The following is a 19,985-nucleotide window of genomic DNA, read 5'->3' as shown; positions in this document are numbered from 1 at the left end:
CAGCCAGCATCCTGAACCGATCTCACACCTTGCTGAGCTCCGTTCTCCCTTCAGCAGTGCATCTGGAGGCAGCCTGTGCAGTCAGAAGCAGAATTTCTCCCCTTAGATTTAATTAGTTTCTGTGTTCGTACCTTAGCAGCTAATATTTCTATTGATTTTTTTCCTCTAATGTTCCCAATTTCAAGTTCTTAAATGAACGCTATGTGCCAGACTCAAGTGTTACAATGCCTTGATACAAATATTGTAATTCCTTTTAAATGCCTAGATTCATTAATTCCTCTCTCTTTTTTTTTTAATAGAAATGACAATGCATAGGGTTTTTTTCTAATATTGCTATACCTTTACAATTGCCTATAATGTTATGTGAGATTCTTCCTTAATAAAGAAACCATTTTCTAACACTTTATTGAAAGCAATTTGACCAGCTAGGTAGACTGTTTGGCATGACAGTTTCATTTTAAAAATTAAAGCACTCTGTCTAGTGAGTGGTTGTTGCTTGAAAAATTGCATATAACTTGCATTCATGCACTTACCGAATAGTCCAAAATACCTGCTTATTCTCCTGCCTGTCATACAAGCAATACAAATTATTCAAAGAAAGGAATGATAGAGAGAAAAGCAATGAAAAAATATCCAAAAAGCAGTTTTATGGAACACTGCAGTTGTCAGAAAATGACAGAAGATAGGAAATTCAAAGTTAAGACTGATAACTCCATCCACCAGTAGGCTGCTTTTTTCTCTTGTTTCGTACTGCTGTGATTTGAGGATGAGATGTATCGTTCCTAGCTTTCAATTACCTGCCTGGCTTACTTTAGATTATCTAAGGATCACAGAAAATCTCTAATCAAAACCAGAGCTTTCACTGATGTTAAAATGACTTGGATATGCCAATCTGGGGCAGTAGGGAGCACTTTCTTTACTTACTAGTTTTCCATAAGCTTGCATAACATCAAAAATAGTCATTTGAACTCTTTTCTCGGCCTGTAGTAAGCTACGCTCGACTCTCCATTTATTAAATCTCAACACTTGCGTTCTCCACTAAAATGTTCTTCACGGTGCCAAGCAAAACAGGGATAGATCAGTCTGTACAATGCTGTGCTTTGTTTCATTTCTATCACTTGTACCTAGTAAGTGTTTTGGGTGTGTGGGGGGGGTACTTTTATTTTTCTCCTGCTTTCATCCATATTCTTAAATGGAATGAGAAAGTATTTTTGATTCTTTTAATGGTAGTTTTCTTTTTTTTTTTTTTTTTTTTTACTATCGTTAACAATAACAGCTGCTCTTTATTGGAACCGAATGGGATCTGAGCCTTACCATTACTCCACAGACAGACAGTAGATGGGCTGGGGGTACGGTTATTTGAACTCCTTGGTAATGCAGACAGCCTCATGGTGTATAAATGTGGAGACAAGAACAACTTCTGTACAAATGAGGGGCTGAAAGTCAGGTGACTGTTAAAGTAGCCTTTTTTTTTTTTTTTTTTTTTTTAATTATCTTTTCCCCCTCTGGAGAAAAAGTCAAATACCACATTAATCTATATTGGCTAGAACAAAAATTTGATCAATAATTTTCTTTAAAAAAAAAGATTATAGGAGGAAAAGTTTGTTTAGAAAAATATTAGATTTTTTTTTCCCCATTTTTTTTAAAGCCACCTGGCTTTCTTAAGAAAAAAAATCTGCTATTCAAATAACACTTTTCCAGTAATGTTTTGTTTGGCTTATAAATTTGTTCCAGTAAAGCCATATACTGTGTACAGTACGCCTCGAGTCTTCCTCTGAGTCTGTTCTGTTTACTAATATAGCATTTTTATTTTGCTTCTTTGACTTGTGCGTGGTTTGAAAAGCAATGCTAATGCAGTTCGCAGGGATGTTGAATTTAACAGCTCCCCCGTGTGAGCCGTGTGTACTGATGAGCTGGGTTTATTCTTTATTCCTGCCTTCCTCTTGGGACCCGGTTACTTGTCTAACCCAATAGACTGACAGTGAGCAGACGGATACTGCGGCTGATGGTGAGACCACTGCCACCGAGGTTTGTACAGTCGCCGGCACCCAGTTCTGGCAGGGGGAGAGCGTTTTGCCTCGTCTCTCCCTGACCCTGAGTGCCAAACCGCATGTCTCCCGCGGCAGCTCAGGACCCCTCTCTGCGCGCGTCTGCATGTGCGAGAGCTTTGCTCGGGGAGTTTTCGGTGCTCCCTGCAGGTTCCTCTAGATTAGACATTCGGAAGAAGGTCTTTACGATGAGGGTGGTGAGACACTGGAACAGGTTGCCCGGAGAGGCGGTGGAGGCCCCATCCCTGGAGACATTCAAGGCCAGGCTTGATGAGGCTCTGAGCAACCTGGTCTAGTTAAAGATGTCCCTGCTTACTGCAGGGGGGTTGGACTAGATGACCTTTAGAGGTCCCTTCCAACCCAACACATTCTATGATTCCTCTTATTTCTTCCTTTGGTTTGGAAATGGGCAGGCCTCTGTGCTGTGCAGGAGGCAGGGTGGTGGCAGCGTCACCCACTCCAACTGGGAACAGTCACGCTGGACAGGTTGTGCCCCGGGTTGTTCAGTTTGCTTGTTTGCTCTTATCATCTGCAGCCTGTATGAGATGGAGGGAAAGAGAGGGGGAAAAGACAGTATAAAGCAGTTTTCAAATTTTCTGAATAAAGGTATTTCCAGATTATAAACACCAAAGTGTTTCCGTGAATGTAATTTCACGTGTCATCTTCACATATTGCCACCAGTAGTCCAGGTATTGCCTTCATAGGAGGCACTGTTATATTTTCTCCACACTGAGAAGCCTCATCTCCACAACACGGTGTACAGACTGAGCAGGCAAATTCAACCCTCTGTGACTCCAGTGAAGTGCATATAATGCTTTCATAATTAATATGGTTGCAGCTGCAAACATGAGCTGAATTTGATCTGACATCTGGTAGAAGATAGAGTCTTACCACAGTCACTACTGTAGGTTTTCAGTAGGATCTCATTAATATTTCAGACTGTTAAAAGTACCGTCAAGGAAGAATTCTCTCTATGACGCGTCAGGGCAATTCGGCCTCAACTGTAAATAGAATAGATTTGAGCTGTGTTATAAAGTAATCAACAGATAAAGATTTTCCCATGGGTCATTTGACTAATTAGGACTATGTGAAAAATTAACAATGAAATAGTGGCACGAGCATTAGAAGAAGCCAAATGGAGCCACAACAGAAAGTCTGTTGAGATGAGCCTGGAGTACAAAATGCTTCGAAGTGCCTCTTGCGCTGTATGGCTTCAGGCCTTGAGCCATACAGAAAGTAAAACATAATCCTAAACCCATGGCATTTAAAAGGCATGATAATCTCCCTGTCCTCCGTCTTTATTTTAGGGGAGAAGATTTTGTGGTCCTCAGTTTTCCTTCTGGATACTTGATTTTCAAAACGTGTGGTATACTTGCCATCTGAAAACTCTGCCCTCGGAAAGGGGGCTGCTTTGGCAGTCCATATTGCATTGCTTTTGAAAATGTGAGCTGAAGTGAATTTTGAGCTGAAATGTGTGCAATTCCAGAACACCACCGCTGCAGATAGATCCTGAAAGAATATATACAGACTAAATATGAAATAAAACTATATAAATATGGAAAGAGACCGAGGTTAAGGAAATAATATTTTTAGCAAATAAAATGTGCTTCATTCTGTAGAAAGTGTTGTGGGTCGTTTACCTGTGGTGAGTTAATATGAAGCTTTGCCTGTGGCCCAGCAGATGCCATATGTTTAAATTCTGGGATTATGGGCTTCCAAAGAATTTGCTGTTGCCATGTGGTCCAAAACCAGCCGCAGTCTCAGTGAGAAGGTCCAACAGCTGCTCTCTAAATAGAGATTTATGAATATGGGGCACACCAATGATATTTATCAAAGGAAAATGTTTAATACTTCCCCATTCACAATTAACAAGTTTGCTAAGAGGGGCCTTGCTCTGCGTCAGGAGAACCGTGCAAAGTCAACCAGTGTGTCTACGCCTTCTCCTGAAGACCTTAACGTAGAGAAAATGTGATTTTAACCTAGCGCGTTCCTCTCACTGGTTTTTGTAAAGCCTTTGGTCATACAAGTGGGTAAGGTGTTGTTTTCCAATCTTTCTCATGCTGGCAGTCGGATCAAGAGGAGGACGGAGATCTAAAGGCACAGGTACAGAAACCAAAGGCCCAGATGTTGCCCAAGTATTGGAGGTGTTCACCTCTCTCAGCATGGTATTGTTGGTTCTCTGTGAAGAAATGTGTAGAAACAGCATTTTGTATCCTTTCAATACTGTGTCCCTTACCTTTCCCTTTCTTTTTCACTTCTTTCAGAATAGTCTGATTAAGCGAATACAGGGTGAAAATGTGTATGTCAAACATAGTAATCTTATGTTAGAGGTTGGTATTGGTATATACCAGTGCATGTACGTACATGTGTGTTAGTTTTAGTGGTAAACTGTGAATCTGCACTATGATGCATGAACTGTGTATTCCCACCTGCTAATAAATTAAATAGATTTTTTTTTTCTCAGATTATGATGACTCCTCTAACTTGTACTATAAATATATATATATGCGTGCACGTATGTGTGTGTGCGTCCACGCGCATATATGTATGTTGGTTTGAAGCCTCTTTATCAGGTGTAAACGATAACGATACGATTAAGCTCTTTACGAGTATATTTATACTCACTTGTACGAGATATGCTATGCTGTTATCTCTCAAAATGCCACATTTTCACAGAGTGTTGTGTTAGTGCTGTGCTCCCCGGCTCCCTGAGATGTTACCTCCCTCTTTACTAACCAAGTTGTGTGTTTTGGCTCTAAGATTTGGTTGGCTTAGGATGTATTACAAACTGCTCTATTCTTTTAAAACTGTCCAGGACCTAGACAAAACCCAGGAAGATCTGATGAAACATCAGACCAATATAAGCGAGCTGAAACGCACCTTCTTGGAAACCTCCACAGAAACGGCTGTGTCTAATGAGTGGGAGAAGAGGCTTTCCACATCTCCCGTTCGGCTTGCAGCGAGGCAGGAGGAAGCTCCTATGATTGAACCACTAGTGCCTGAAGAGGTCAGCGTGAGCTGAAAGGCTTCATTACATATTTGTCTATTCGTTTTTACTTATAGTAGCTCTCAGTAGATTTAGAGGCTGTAGTTAGAGGCCATTCCCCACTTGCAGGTCCTCCCTTTTTCTCAGGACTTGGCCTCTAGCAGTAAACATACGAGGAGGAACAGATACCTTTTATATATATATATATATATATACACACATATAATATATATAGTTAGCGTATGAATTTCATCGTAAGCCACATGGCAGAATTGGGTCTCTCTGAGGGTGCAAAAATGCAGGCTTCCTTACAGGTTGGGTGAGCTTGAGGAGGTCCAGCCATGCGTGAAAGGAACCATGGAGGTGATGGAGAGAAAATTTAAATAATGGTGACTGGTTGGGAGCAGCGGTGTAGCAGGATGGATCGGGGGTGCGGTACCAAGCTTGACAAGAAAATACCAAGCAAAGGGCAGCACTGTCTCAGTCTTTGAAGACGGGGAAGAAATGATGATGATGATTAGACCTGCTTGGCCAGTTCCATAAGGGAACTGATAGTTGCTGCAGTCTGCAGGATATCGTTTTGTTGAAGACCCAATGCAGATTGCTAAGCATGTGCATTTTCATGCAGTGTGCATGCGTGAAAAAATCTTGCTCGCTGTGCAGTCTTGCAGTGCGTGCAAGAAACTTGCCAATTAAAAAACTGCCTTTTATTTAGTTTGTGGCTAGATAATGAGACGTAGAGTAACAATGTAACATTCATGTTGCGCTAAAACACACAGATCTTCAAAAAAGCAGACAGCCTTGGTTTAAATCCAGTGAAGCAAAAAGAAATATGCTGTGTGGTCTGCATGAAGATTAATCTTTTTATTCTGTTGCGGATGGATGTCTGGTTTCTGCCTTGCAGGAATCATCTTTATGGTTACTTGTTTGTAGCATTACAGACCAATAAGCGGTCATAAAATCTGCTTCTGTCCCCCCAGCACTGATGTAATGTTGTAAGGAACTCAGCAAAAACTGGCCTGAGAGTATAATTCGGAAGAGTCTTATGCTTCCCACCTTGGAGGTTGGCATTGCAGACACACAGCTCTCAGGGGAAGGGAATCCCTGGAGGCGCACAGACACCACGTGTCAACTTCTCTTAGGGAAAGGGATGTTGCCAAGAAAAAAAGCCCCAGCTCCTCTTTTCCCACATTATACCCATCTAACCAGTGGCTGATAACTGGCATCAGACATGCATTAGAATGGCCACCAAGTTGGATTAAAATCCCTAAAAAGCAGACTCGGTTACCTTTTGGAGGAGTCTTAATGTTGCTCCTACTGCCCTTTTCAGGAATCATAATAGACCCTAAAACCATGTTTGATTGTAGTTGAAAATACGGGTTTTCTTTCTTAAAAGTAAAATTGTAAGTGTAATAAACTGAATGCATTTAACATATTAAAGATGTAAGGTGCTGTTGAAAAGGGGGCAGCTGGCTAGCTGAGCCTCAATCAGAAGAATCTGGGTGAAGCAAACTTATAACCACCTCACTTCGTTCCATGTCTTTATGGCTTTAGAAATTAATAACAATTTTTAATTAAAATGCCCAAGCAACAGCAAAGCATTATACAGTTATGTAGGCTTCACCCTGAGGAAACACATCTGAATTTAACCATTCATTTGGAAAGGAAAAGGGCAGGAGTTATCTTTATCTGATACCACTTCTCCTACTGGAAGAGGACTTGCTCAAAGGCAGTGTCCAGTTACTGTATCTTATATACATCTAAGTAAATTACAGCGGTCCCACAGAATCTCATCCAAAGGAAGGTGTTTTTGTGGAAAAATGTGAGTGGATTTGAGCTATCAGAGCCTAACTCTGGGGTGACTTCTGGCACTAAAGGACCCCTGCTGTAGATAACATCTGACCATCCTTTTTGGTCCTGCTGAGCGGGGTGGTTTCAGTTCATGGGTCCTGCTGAGAGAGGAGTCTGTTAGGGAAAAAATGAAGTTGTGTATAGGTCAAAATCAGCACCTTGATGTCTACTGAGAAACGTGGAGGCAGTCAGGATAGAGAGCACTGCGTTATGTAGTAGCTTCTTCTAGTCAAAGAAGTTACATGTTTAACTTAAAATATACACTTTAAAAATTTATTCAGTGCTGTTACCTGTAGCTCTTTAATATAATAAAACAAGAGCAGAAGGGAACATACGGCTTTTCAAAATGTATGCTTTGAGCATTTGGCACCTGTGTGTGTTCAGTCAGTTGGACTTTAAGCCTGTTTAGTCACCAGTTGGTTTCTTACAATAATAGGGGAAATACTTGGGTTTTCTTCAGTTATGAAAAATACAGTTTTAAATATCTGCCATAATGGTGGGCCAGATAGCTGCAGAAAATGACCCATCAAATTGACAAACTTCTTGACAGTGTGTAGTCTGACCTGTATTGGATTAAACCAGCATTTTAGAAATAAAGAAGTTATGCGTCTCATTGCAGTGAGGTAGATGAGTCGTTTCTCCCTCTCTGTTTCTAGTTTTGTATCTTTCTGTAAATGTCTACCTTTCTTCTTGAGTACATGGAGTATGTGTATTTAAAACAGTACCCTTTTATCATGCCGGTCAGAGTACTTCCATTGGCATGTCTAATGAGTACACTAGCCATTGAAGTGGGTAGAAAGGGTTTGGCAAGGAACTGCTTTGCTCTGCAGGGGCTTACTTGCTCCGGTCAAAGGCAAAAGGTGGCCAAGCCCAGAAGCTTGGTTCAAAAGGCTTAGGAAATTGAGTCTTATCAACATTTAAAATTTTCCCAGTTGGTCAAGTTGTGGAGATACTCTTAGCATTGTCACGGCATTGGGAAGGCATGGATGGGATAGAAGTGAGGAGGATTTTGGTGTCACACTATATTGATCATACAGTAACAGTTAGCTTCCTGCATCGGAAAAGGACTCTGAGACCTCTTGTAAGGGTCAAAGCAGAGCTGAAATCTTTGGAGGACACACCTTCTGCCTGCTCCCTGCAGGGAAGGCTGCAAACTCAGGAAAGAGCTAAAGCCAGGGTGAAGGTGGAGGGGCCTGTTCTAGGATATTGATGGAAGCCCTGGAAGTTGGCACCAGACACAGTTAAGTGAATAATATAAGGTGAAATGAACACAGTGCGTCCACGCCTGGGTGTTATTCAATTTACTGTTTTTCCTGCTACACAAACAATATACTCGTGTCGGCATTCATCACAGAGACACTGATTTCACTTCTTATTGGAAACCTCTTTGCTGTAAAATTATTCTATTTAATTCTGTTTCCTAGTTTACCATGCAATTAATAATTTGTAGAGCAGAGAAATATGATGAGCTATTGTAAAGTAAGTGGACTTTATACCCTCCGTTTACTAAAACCATTTATTCCCCTGACATTAGACCAAAGAAGAAAGAGAAAAATCAGAAAAACTCATATTTTTGCAGAAGGGAGGTACTACATTCGTTGAATTTCAGGTAAAAGCAAATAATACTTTCTTGAAATGCAGTCAGATAGGCTGGCAATTATTTATTATTTTATTATGGTTTTTCCTTTCCGAACCACTTTTTTTTAATTTATTTTCTTAAGTTCCAGAGAGAGATGTAATCTGGGGGCCAAATTCTGAGGAATGAGTCCCCTCCAGAGCTTATGGCTTCCTAATAGAGACTGATTTCTCTGCTAGTTAGAAATCTACTTGCACGGTGCTGTTTGTGGATGTTGTTTGCAGTTGTGCATGCATTTCCAGCATAAGCTTCACTGAGAACTTTATGGTGAATGGGGCACTTCTGTCATTAGAATGAATTTCCTTTATACTGTCAAGTGAATTCAGATTGTGCTGAGTGATGGTGAACTTTGTATTCTTATTGGTTTTTCTATTAGCCAAGTGTGATAGAGAAGAAGCTGCAGGAAGGAGAATCTGCTGGCACTTTGGTTACTTCTCATCAAATCATTATCCAGAAAAGTATCCCATCATCCCTAGAGGTTATTTTTAATTCCTTCGATTTTAAACTACCGCCTTCGCTTAGTTAAATGCAGAAGTTACAGTCTTAAGGTCAACTAAGTGGATGCTGATTGCATAGTCAAAGCGAATCACATAGCATATTCGCATAAGGAGGAAAAAAGATGCTGCATTAAGTTCGGTTCAGTATCTTTAGCAGTATGGCGTTTACTGTGTTGTACTACTCAATTTAAACAACGCTGAAGGGGGTTGATGTTACTCTAATGAGAACAAGGAAATTCAGTATAGGCTACATCTACGTATAAATGCATACTGTTCTAAAACCGCATCAACAGTGTGTTTGTGCCAAATGGGGAACCATTGAATGGGCTTATTTGCCCTATTTTTGTAATTTGTTTTTGACTGTAACGTTATGAACCATTGCAATATATGATTTTTAACCTCAGAATTATTCCAATTATCGTTTTAAATGGTGCACTAAAACGCTACCCTGCTTCAAATTACTACGGAAATAGTGTGGCAAAAGTAATATTTGTGTCCACATTATTTGGGCCTCTGTGGGGAGGGAATCTACAACGGAACTATGCTTTGCCTGAGGTGATGCTGTTTATTTGTTTGATAACTGCTCTAAGAGGTACAAGGGTAAAAGTTATTATATGATTTCAGAAGTGGCAGCATTGGTTTCTTAAAAGTCTTCATACTTTAGTGCTCCTGAAGTACAGCTAAACCTTCAGTTATTCTAATTTAGCTTTTATATCTCAAATATAGGGCACTGAGGATTGGGTTATTATAGACAAAATACCCTCTGAGGTAGTTGATGGTGAATCGAAAAAAAATCTGGCATACAAAGTAGTGACTGTGAGCAGTAAAACTGCCTTTCCACCTGAGATATTAAAATCCAGTACCATTCTAATGCAGAGCTTTGAGGACTTGGAAAGTGAAATACAATCCAAAGAGGAGAATAAGCAGAAAATGTTCACCCTAGGAAAGTCCTATGATACCGTATCTGGGAAAATTGTAACCATGGCAAGCAAAGCTAAAGAGGGCGAGAAAACAGTACAGCCTTCAGTAGAAGCTTTGCAAAAAATGGAAAGGGAAGTGCAAGAATCTGTGAAAACCATTCCGGTAGTGGCTGAGTATGAAATCCTCGAGCCTGTCACTGATGAGAAAGCCAGGCGGGGATCCGACGTGCAGAGCACGAAAAGAAAGCTGTCCGACTCTCTGACACCCATAAAGGAAGCAGAATCTCAGTTGCAAAGTCCGGAAGAAGAGAGTTTGAAAAAGACCCTAAAGATGGACCAGGATTTGCAGTTACATGGTACACTGGGAAGCTTGCAGCTTGGCAAAGCAGAAAAACACCTTGGCAGTGAAGCTCTAAAAGCAGGGGCGTTTGCCCGGAGAGATAAGAGCCTGTCTGAGTGGAGATATTCCAGAGAACAGCCATTTACCATTGCTACTGCTCACTATGTTACCGAGTCGTCTGCATCAAAAGTAGTGGTAACAAGTGGCTTTGACTTCGTGCCACGGTTTAAAGATTAAAGCATGACTTCTTTTAGGCAATCCCCTCACGCCACCCTACCTTTCGGTTCTCCTGCTGCCTGGCTTTATGTTGACAGCAGCCGACCCAGCTTATTTTTTTTCCCCTCATACTTTGAATCCGTCCCACGGTCTGAAGCAGACATTATATAAGGCTTTCAACCTTTCCGGTTTATTTAAAGATCCGTGTTACCGAAGTGTAGTATTGCTGCTGTGGCTTGTTAATGAAAGGAAAAAAAAAAAAAAAAAAAAAAAGGTTTGCTTGAACCAGCAAAACGCCAACGCTAACAACTATGCTTTGTAACTCTTGCTTACTACAGCCATTATGAATTTGCACTGATTTATTTTCCCATTCTTTTCCTGTTTCCAACCTCTCCGTGCCCCCGCAACCTTCTCTCCCGTTCCTCTGTCCCTGCCTCCGGTTTTGGTAACTAATATGTCTGTGCGTGTGGGTCTGCCTTTCTTCCGTGTATGACTCTGCATTTCTTTGTCTACTTAGACTAAACAGTCCACCGGTGAAAAAACCTTGGACGGTTCAGACATCTTCAGTTTAATAGAGTCCGCCAGAAAACCAACTGAGTTCATAGGAGGGGTTACTTCTACTTCGCATAGCTGGGCTCAGGTGGCCGTTTGATTCCCTCCATCAGCCTTACGATTGCACACCGATTACTTTTGCTTTTCTTTTGTTTCCTGGTTTTGTGCATTAACTCGGGACCTGTATAACTAATGCATGTATTCGTGTGCCTTTTCCTTTGTTACAATACACTGCAACAGAAACCTCACTGGAAAAAAAAAACCAAACAAACCCAGGTTTTCCCTCATTTCACTTTGTTTTGGTCATTTTGCAGGGTGCTGTATTTTGCCTTTATACAACTCACGCAAAAATACCAACGAGAAACACACTGTGACATTTCTCTTCACTTTTAAAAGCTGTGAATCTTGCTTTGTTTTTCATTTCTACTATTCTGATAACGTCCTGAGGATGCAAATCCCATGCAGCGTGAGAGAAATAAGTTGGCAAAATGTAATACCCATTTTTTTTATCTTTATGTTCACAGTACATTAAGCTGGGGAGCTGTTGCAGGCAGTCTTGTCTTTGATGAGGGGGGCTGTGATGCTGAGCGGGGGGGGTTTATTCTCTTTCCCTGCAGAGAATAGACACGACGACATCTCAGGAGGTAACTTCCAGTGAAACGAAGCAAACCGCTCAGCCGCATCAGGATACGGTGAAGAAGGTTGTACAGGAGACTGTGGTTGTCGAGGAGAAACGCGGGATGAATGTGCATGTGAGCGGGGATCCTGCTAAAGCAGCTGGACTTGCGCTGGATGCCCAGGCTGAGGCAGCGTCGGCGGTGGCTGCTGGCGCCAAAGGGAAGGAGGGATCTGCTGGGACTGAGGGGGCGAAGGAGGAAAAAAGGGAGGAGGCTGGGAAAGCCCTAACCAAACTGGAAGGAGTGGCTGCTGCTTCGTGTGAGCAGGCGGAGGAGCACGGTACAACAGTCCACCTTTCAGAGTCTTTGGAAACAAAACCTCATTTTGAGGTAACTCGTTCTTAAATCGGTCGTGTCTGTGCTGAACTGTAAACGTAGGCAGTAGCGGACTAAGTTAATTCCTCTCGTGGAAAGCCAAGTGTACCAAGCTTGTATGATTGCATCTTTGCAGCAGGCAGTTTGTTTCTCCTCTTATTTCCTCCTTGCATGGCACCTTCAAGGCTTGTTGCTGGTTTCCATTATTGGCAAAATGCTGTGCCTATTTTACCTAAAAGCGCTTTTCATGCTACAGAGAAATACCTAATTTGGTGACATTTTATGCAATGGATTAAAAGGATTCAGCTGGCCTTCTCTTTGGGAAAGTCCATCAAGATTGGCAAAGTTCATGTGTCCTCAATGACAGAAAATATATTGGTTTTTCTATGCCTGGTACAATTGTCAATAAGTTTCCTGTGTCTTAAACAACCCAGGTTCCTTATCTTAACCCCATTAGCAGATTTTCAAGAACTGTAATGCAGAGGGGTTAAAAAAAAAACCTTGTTCTTGCTCTTTTTTCTGAGAGCTGAATGGAAGACTAAGCCTGAATAGGATGATTCATTCTCTTGTCATTTTAAGAAAATGTAGAATCACAGAATAGTTGAGGTTAGGAGAGACCTCCAGAGGTCATCTCCAACCCCCCTGCTCAAGCAGGGGCACCCAGAGCCAGTTGCCCGGGACCACGTCCAGACGGCATTTGAATATCTCCAAGGACAGAGACTCCATAACCTCCCTGGGCAACCTGTGCCAGTGCTCGGTCACCCTCACAGGGAAAGAATGTTCCCCAATGTTCAGAGGGAGCCTCCTGTGTTTCAGGTTGTGCCCATTGTCTCTTGTAGTGTTTAGATCTTTTTTGAAGTTTGTTTTCCTGAAATCCAGGATAGTGGTAAATGTTGATAGCATTATATACATGTAGGTACCACTATAACAAAGTGAATTTTCTCTTTTGGTTTTTTATAAACACAGCACTTTTTCGTTGTTCCCCTGCCTTTTCCCAAGAAAAAAAAAAACCATCCTGAGAAATCCATGAGCTTTGCTAAATGTTCCAATTCCTTTTTTTTTGTTCATGCAGTCACCAGTTGTGAAGACTGAGACTATCAGTTTCAGTAGTGTTTCTGCTGGTGGGGAAAACCTTGAAATTTCAACAAAGGAAGTGCCAGTAGTCCATACAGAAACAAAAACCATTACGTATGAGTCTTCTCAGGTAAGAAATTCTGCAAAAGCTAGGGTCTAATTTAAGATGCCCTTAAGGAACCCATGTTTCTTCACCCATCTTTAAGTGTATGCCTTAATGTCAACTGTTCTAAGCTGTTCAAGTATTAAATATTAGCCTGAGGAGGATGTACGTAAGTATAGCTTACCTGAGGGTGACTCTCATGTCCTGGTCTAGGGCCTTTTGAGAACATTGATGAAAGTACAGATTTGAAAGTCCAGCTTCTCATCTGTCCTTCCAGAAGCGAAGGGGAGTCTCCAGATGCAGAGAGAAGTACTGACACATGGTCTCACCCTTATCGCAGTTATTTCCCTGCCATTAGGTACTCACTCTATCAAAAACTGAAGAAATAGGGAAGTTCAGCCAGTCCAGTTCTTGCCTCCCTGTGCTCAGGAGCATGTTTTTGATGACTGGTTTTCTCTTTCCTAGGTGGATTGTGGTGCTGACTCAGAACCGGGTGTGTTGATGAGTGCACAAACTATCACATCTGAAACCACCAGCACTACAACCACTACACATATCACCAAAGTGAGTCCTCAGAAAACAGAGAGCTTTTTTTTCACAAGGGTGTATGTTTTCTTAACTTCAGTTCTACTATTTATTTTTAAAAGTGGACACTTGCTTATACTCTCAACAAAATCTTGTCTGTTTTGGGTACCTGTCTTCATTCCCATGTCTTTGGCTATACTGGCTTCATTAGGGCATCATCCAGGGACTTGACAAGAGTCCTGAGAGTCATAAACCCTTAGGGTATGTCTGTGCAAGCACAAAACGTTGCTGTGCAGAGACACTTGTGTTAGCTACAAATACTGTCTGGACCTGGAAGCAGAGTAGCCACGTTGGCATCATATGGTAGCCAGGAAGGAATAATTTGGCTGAGCATAAGGCTCCATTGACATGACTATACTGCCTTTGAGTCCTGAGCTATTATCCCTGCATGGTGTTGAAAGCACATAGTAAATCTGTATCATGTAGTCATAACAGGACAAGCAGCCAGCTCAGACACTGCGGCTGCATTGCTGGGTGGTACCCTAAGGCACCTGCCCACAGCCAGGCAAAAAGCTTATGGCTACACAGAAAAATGATGTTGGGTCTTCTAAGTTCCAAGATAGCATCTAAATAACGGTTCCTCCCTAAGCAGAAACCCTCTGCTCTCCCACCAGTATTCCCTGAGGACAGGATTTCATTTTTCTGTAGCCAAATTCACCCTTCAGTAGATGAGCTGCAGTTGGACTTAACTAGGTCTTAATATGAGCTGTCTGTATGTCCATTCTTTTCTTCATGGGGTGAGTGGGATGAACCCATTAAAAGATGGGTTGACGTGATGCTTAGTGACGTGGTTTACTGGTGGTTTTGGCAGTGTTAAGTTGATGGTTGGACTCAATGATCTTAAAGGTCTCTTCCAACCTAGACAATTCTATGATTCTATGAATTTACCATAAATACCTGCCATACATACAAACATCCCTCCTGACACATGTGCAGATTGATTAGAATCATAAAATTATCTGTGTTGGAAGGACCTCTGTAGGTCATTTAGTCCATTCAGAGCAGGCCAACTTCAGAGGTGCTCAGGTTGCGGTTCAGGGTTGTCCCCTCCGCGCACGCTGTTCGAGATAGTTCAGTCCAGTCACATCTGGGTTCCTGCACTGATCAAGCTCTGGGCGATCATTCCCTGGATGAGTAGTAGCACTCTTTAAAGTAAGTTACTGACATGCATTTGTCCCTCCCATCTAGACTGTGAAAGGAGGCATCTCAGAGACAAGAATTGAAAAACGAATAGTCATCACAGGAGATGCAGATATTGATCATGATCAGGTAAAATCTCTAAGCTGCTAAAGGCTATTCTGAAGACTGCCAAAGAGAACGTTTCTAAACATTGCTTTAAAAGATACTATATCATGCTGGCATGCCTTAAATTAAACTGGATTAGTAGTTAAATCAGTGATGGTATATTTCATATTTTAATCATTTTCCTCATTTGTAAATTGTGTAATATCTCATGAATCTCTCCACCTTGCTACTGATCATGCATGTTCCACCTCCTTTTTGTTTTTGCCCTTCTGTGGTTTCCTTGGGATAGGCGCTGGCTCAGGCAATTAAAGAAGCCAAAGAGCAGCACCCTGACATGTCAGTGACCAAAGTAGTGGTACATAAAGAGACAGAAATCACACCAGAAGATGGGGAGGATTGACCACAGGTAAGAGGACTAGATGATTTTCCTAGGCATTGATTGGGCTGGCATGCTGCAACGGTTGTTTTCCTACCATAATTCACCTCTAACTCTTCGCTTTCTCTCCCTGGCATTTGCAAGTTGCATTTGTGCTGGTTATCAGTTCTGGTGTTTGAATGTAAACCGCATTCAGCCCTAAACGTCTTTCTTCATTTAGTGGTGCCAGCTGGAGAAAGAGAAACTGCTCATTTGCTTTTGTTGGCTCTCTGGAAAGTCCTCATTGTCCATGCTTTGATAGAGTCTAATTTTCTAATTCTAAAGTCAAAAAAAGTCTGTTGTCTGCTTTTATATCATTTAAGAACAAAGATAATTTGTTCTTAAAGGTATGCGTTTTGTTTAAAAATGCCAAGGGAAAAACCTACAGCCGCTTTTTAAACGTCACGTGCGGATATGTTACAAGTTAAGCTTTAATTCCGAACTTGCAACAATGTGATCCAACTTGCTTTTGATTTTTCTTTTAAATCCAGTGAATTAGCGTGTCGGAATTTGGGTGTCTTGGCTTTCTTGTATTTGGAAGAACATTTTATGTTTTAAAGCAGCATTGTTTATCAGGATGAGATGATAATGCAGCTTTTCCCGTGTCAAGCTTTTTTTTAGTAAAGGCATGCTCTCCAATTGTGGCTGGCTAAACAGACGTCTTAATATTACTATATTTGTTCTGTGTGCAAAAACATGTCATGCATACTAACCTGCTATGCAAAAGCCGTTAATGCCAGCAGCATTGCACCAATTGCTTTGAATGCTGTATGCAGAAGGGGAAAAAAAAAGCTGCTTGTCTGGTTTGTTTAAATCGATAGCAGCATTTTATTCTTAAAACAATAGATATTCCCTGGCATTCGGTGTAAGTAACAGAGTATGATGCACAGCACCTTCTGAAGCTGTTTTGCTCTCCTGCCTTTGGATATGCAGAACCTAAAGAAAACTGAATTGCAGTGTCTGTTATTTATTAGGGAGATGGAACCAGTCACTGAGGAGTGAGTAGCTGTGATTCTTGTGGTATTCTGCTAATTGCTTCAGAGACAACGCAATGTGGCTTGCTTAAAAGTCTATTGATGTCACGAATTCTTTCCATTCGCGTCAGTGGACTTTGGATTTGCGCCAAGTTGCTTATACTGGGGTGATGCTGTTTTCAAATAGCTTTTGTTAAACGAACAAATTGACAAAAACCTCTTTGGCAAGAGAGTAGTTGCTTCAGATAATTAACTCGGTTCTCTCTCCTGCAGGAATAACCTAAATTGCATATGAATCCAGACATACACACCAGTAGGAATACGAGAACCTATACGGAGTCTCAGTTCCAACCTGACTGACTTGTATCTGTCTATGGAAAATTTCAGTACAGAAGAATCGATCTTGACTGTTAATAAAGAAACTGGCAGAGATACCTTCCCATAGAAAGCAATCTGAATCAGCAGCAGTTAAACAATATTGCATGAAGCAACGATAAAATTACAGAAAAGCAGCATTTTTAATTTTCTTAAAATGTCTAAGTTTTCAGCTATACCTGCACGTTCATAAACAATATAAACAGTGATCTCATGTAACACATAAACAGTTCATGCCTTTCACAGTTTATGAAAGTCTAAACAAATTAAAATTTGTTAGGTGGCAAGCCTTTTGTTTACGGATATTGTAAATGAAGATTACCCCCCAAATGCTAGAAGCTGTATAGGTACTGTGTATAATGTTTTACCACACATTAGATGTGCCAATAACACAGTTTATTCAGTAAACAACTTGAATCTTATATTTGTTTCAGCTGGTTTTATTACTGCCCGATAAACAATGACGAATCTTTACTCTTATCAAAATATTTAAATGCTTACAAAGTGTGCTTTGTATACCTGACTGAATACCTTATGAGGTAGTAATGATTTTAGTATATTAACTTTAACGATTTTTGTCAGCGTTGTTCAGAGTCAGCTTCCAGTCACCCTTCACAGATCCTAACCTTGTAAATTATATGTAGTTATTTTGGAGAAGAAAAAAAAAATCTGTATTTTACTTAGTTTGCAGCATTAGAAAATTATTAATCTGAAATAACCGTGATGGTTTTCTATTGATTTCCCTTTTGTTCTCAGAGGAAAAAATGAAAAAAAAAAAAAAATCTGTTTGAGAATCCGGTCAGCATTTACTATCTAGTTCAGAGTCAAGCCTTAACCTGTACAGAACGTCCACTGAAAACTCGTTAGTGTCCAGCTATAATACCCACTGAAGGGATAGCGTCCATTACACTGTCAGCTGCATCACAACACATGGTGAATGTATGTTTCTGCATAGTGAAATAAAAGTGGTAAATGCATCCAAAATCGTATTGTTCTGTGTCTAAAAAGCACCTAGTGTTTTTTAATGCTCAAAACCGTAAGTTACTTTCGTAAGACACCACAGGTTTTCCTCATCTGCACAGTAGACACGTTTTGTCTTCAGCGGCTGACACTGCACTGTGCAGACAGTTGGAGTTAGCGCAGCGTCCGAAGGGATGACAGTGTTCACACCTTCGGGCAAGTGATGTTTGCAGAGGAAAAGGAGCATTTGGTTCCTTCTGTTTTCTCTAGTTCTGTTACTGTTTCACCGAGTCTAAATGAAGGATTTTGTGGTTGCTTAGAAAGTAAAGGCCAGTAGCGCTTGATTCAGATCCACTCTCTTTTTGTACTTTTGCTCTGAAACATGGATAAAATTCTCTTTAAAACTGTACTTACTGTACAGTTCCTTTTTCTTGCTCTTTTGCCACATCCCGTTGACGCTCCCCTGGTAGTTCGAAAGAAATTTGTAACAATTAATTAATCCTTCTATCTGTATTTCCTTGCAGGATTGAAAGGAATGGGTACAAGCAGACTTTTCAGGACATAAAGGGCCAAATTTGCCCATCATTGTTTACACAGGGCTCCCTCACATTGAAGTCAATGGATTTGGCTTCAGTGGAGAGCAGGATTTGACCCAGTGACTTATTAATAAATGTTTATTTTCTTAATTTAGAAATAAAAAATAGTATATATAGAGAGAATAACCTGTAGATAATAACTAAAAGTAATATCCCAATGCTTTTAAAGCTTTGCCCTTAGTCTCTAAAACGTCTTCCTTCCACCAGCCATTCTTTATGCCTTTAATCCAGAGTGCTAACTATGTAACTCCCCCTACCGCCATCATCGCTCACCTCTCGCCTAAAGACCAACGCAAAGATTATGGTCTGCTGTGATCTTTGATTGACCTCTCCTCCTCCTGGTCCTTCAGATGTGTAGAAGAGCAACTATGTTCTCAGCCCCCTCGGTGACAGTAGGCTCAGCTCTCTGGTGCTGCCAGCGCCCGGCGGCAGCCGGGGGTGGAGGAGGCATTCGCCCTGTGTCTCAGCAGACGACATGCCAGGTTCTCGCTACTGCATCAGGAGTTTAAAAATAGACTCTGAAGCCATATTGATCTTCCCTCAGGTGCCCCTCATGTTGTCAGCTAAGAAACAGCATTGTATTACCTCAGAGAGACCGAGGCGATTGCACAGCCTTCTCTCCAGAGTTAGCGTTATATTTTAGCATGGCTTGAGGAGATTGTACTTTGGTGATACTGCACAGTATGTATGCTGTCTAAAGATATTGTATCGTAAGAAGTTAGTCTCCTTGGAAAGGACACTCACAGCTAAGGTACGGCCTAAGCATATGCAAACTATGAGGAGATGAGAGTGGACAGGCAAGGACATCTCAGTGCCACTGTTGGCAGTAGACCCTTGTTTGGGGGATGGTTCCTGGAAGTGATAGCTTTGGTTTTTGTTAGAAACTGTTTCATGGGTTGTCTGCCTAATGCTGTGCCACATGAAATAAAGAACACCTGCCTGTTTCTACCAACCATCTTTTGTCTCCGTCTCTTCTCATTTATTGTTGGTCTTTGTCTGGCTTCTCGACGTTAAACAGCTTAAAAAACAAACCATCAAACATTGTGTTACTTCAAAGCACCATTACCAACGCAGACACCAGTACTGGGGACAGCCTCACTTGTTACGACTGGAGTCACAGCTTCCGCCCTGTGAGACCTGGGTGCCCTGCACCATTGCGGGGAGGGACCAGGATGGCCAGGCAGGGCTTTGCACGCCAGGGAGGTTGGGCGTAGCAAGCAATCACAGCAATTGTGACCATTACAGATACAGAAAGAATGAATACATTGATTTGGCATTGTTAAGGCAGTTTGGAATCACTTAACATTTATCCCTCTGAAGGTTTTTAAGGCTGTCTCATCACAAATGGCAAGTAATGCTGTTCTCTGCCCAAACATGTAAAAAAAAATTTAATGGGCCTCTAAATCCAGATATTAGATCAAAATGAGGGTTTAACAGCTTAGTCTTATTTCTTCCCAGAGCAGATGTAGGCAGCTGGTGAGGTGATGTGGCTCACCTGTACAACAATTTGTATCTGCCGAACTTATTGTTCCTTATAAATAGTTCTCCATGACAAATAAATTGGACATCGAGTCCAGGCTTCACCCTGGCAAATCTTGCTGCAAATTTCTTACCTTAACC

At 41.3% G+C, this 19,985-nt stretch overlaps 1 protein-coding gene across 7 annotated transcripts in view; it reads left to right on the top strand.

The window, feature by feature from the left end:
* The window catches only part of EPB41L3 (erythrocyte membrane protein band 4.1 like 3), a 101,120-nt gene extending 81,812 nt beyond the window's left edge, over nucleotides 1-19,308 (top strand). For 2 of the 7 annotated variants that reach the window (XM_054192579.1, XM_054192575.1), the window contains exons 13-20: nucleotides 4,313-4,378; nucleotides 4,864-5,055; nucleotides 11,664-12,053; nucleotides 13,111-13,242; nucleotides 13,681-13,779; nucleotides 14,989-15,069; nucleotides 15,335-15,451; nucleotides 16,708-19,308. In XM_054192579.1, the coding sequence (XP_054048554.1) occupies nucleotides 4,313-4,378; nucleotides 4,864-5,055; nucleotides 11,664-12,053; nucleotides 13,111-13,242; nucleotides 13,681-13,779; nucleotides 14,989-15,069; nucleotides 15,335-15,445 (1,071 nt within the window). In that variant the 3' untranslated portion in view covers nucleotides 15,446-15,451; nucleotides 16,708-19,308. Of the gene's footprint in view, nucleotides 1-1,974; nucleotides 2,029-4,115; nucleotides 4,152-4,312; nucleotides 4,379-4,863; nucleotides 5,056-8,419; nucleotides 8,495-8,897; nucleotides 9,000-9,744; nucleotides 10,474-11,011; nucleotides 11,135-11,663; nucleotides 12,054-13,110; nucleotides 13,243-13,680; nucleotides 13,780-14,988; nucleotides 15,070-15,334; nucleotides 15,452-16,707 lie in introns of all 7 variants that reach the window. The other 5 variants (XM_054192578.1, XM_054192572.1, XM_054192573.1 and 2 more) reach the window with 5 other exon arrangements.
* Nucleotides 19,309-19,985: the final 677 nt, after the last annotated feature.

This window comes from Rissa tridactyla, chromosome 2 (assembly GCF_028500815.1).
Source record: "Rissa tridactyla isolate bRisTri1 chromosome 2, bRisTri1.patW.cur.20221130, whole genome shotgun sequence".
NCBI classification, from domain to species: domain Eukaryota; kingdom Metazoa; phylum Chordata; class Aves; order Charadriiformes; family Laridae; genus Rissa; species Rissa tridactyla.
Note: the sequence above shows the minus strand (reverse complement) of the source record. Positions and strands in the feature narration are given on the sequence as shown.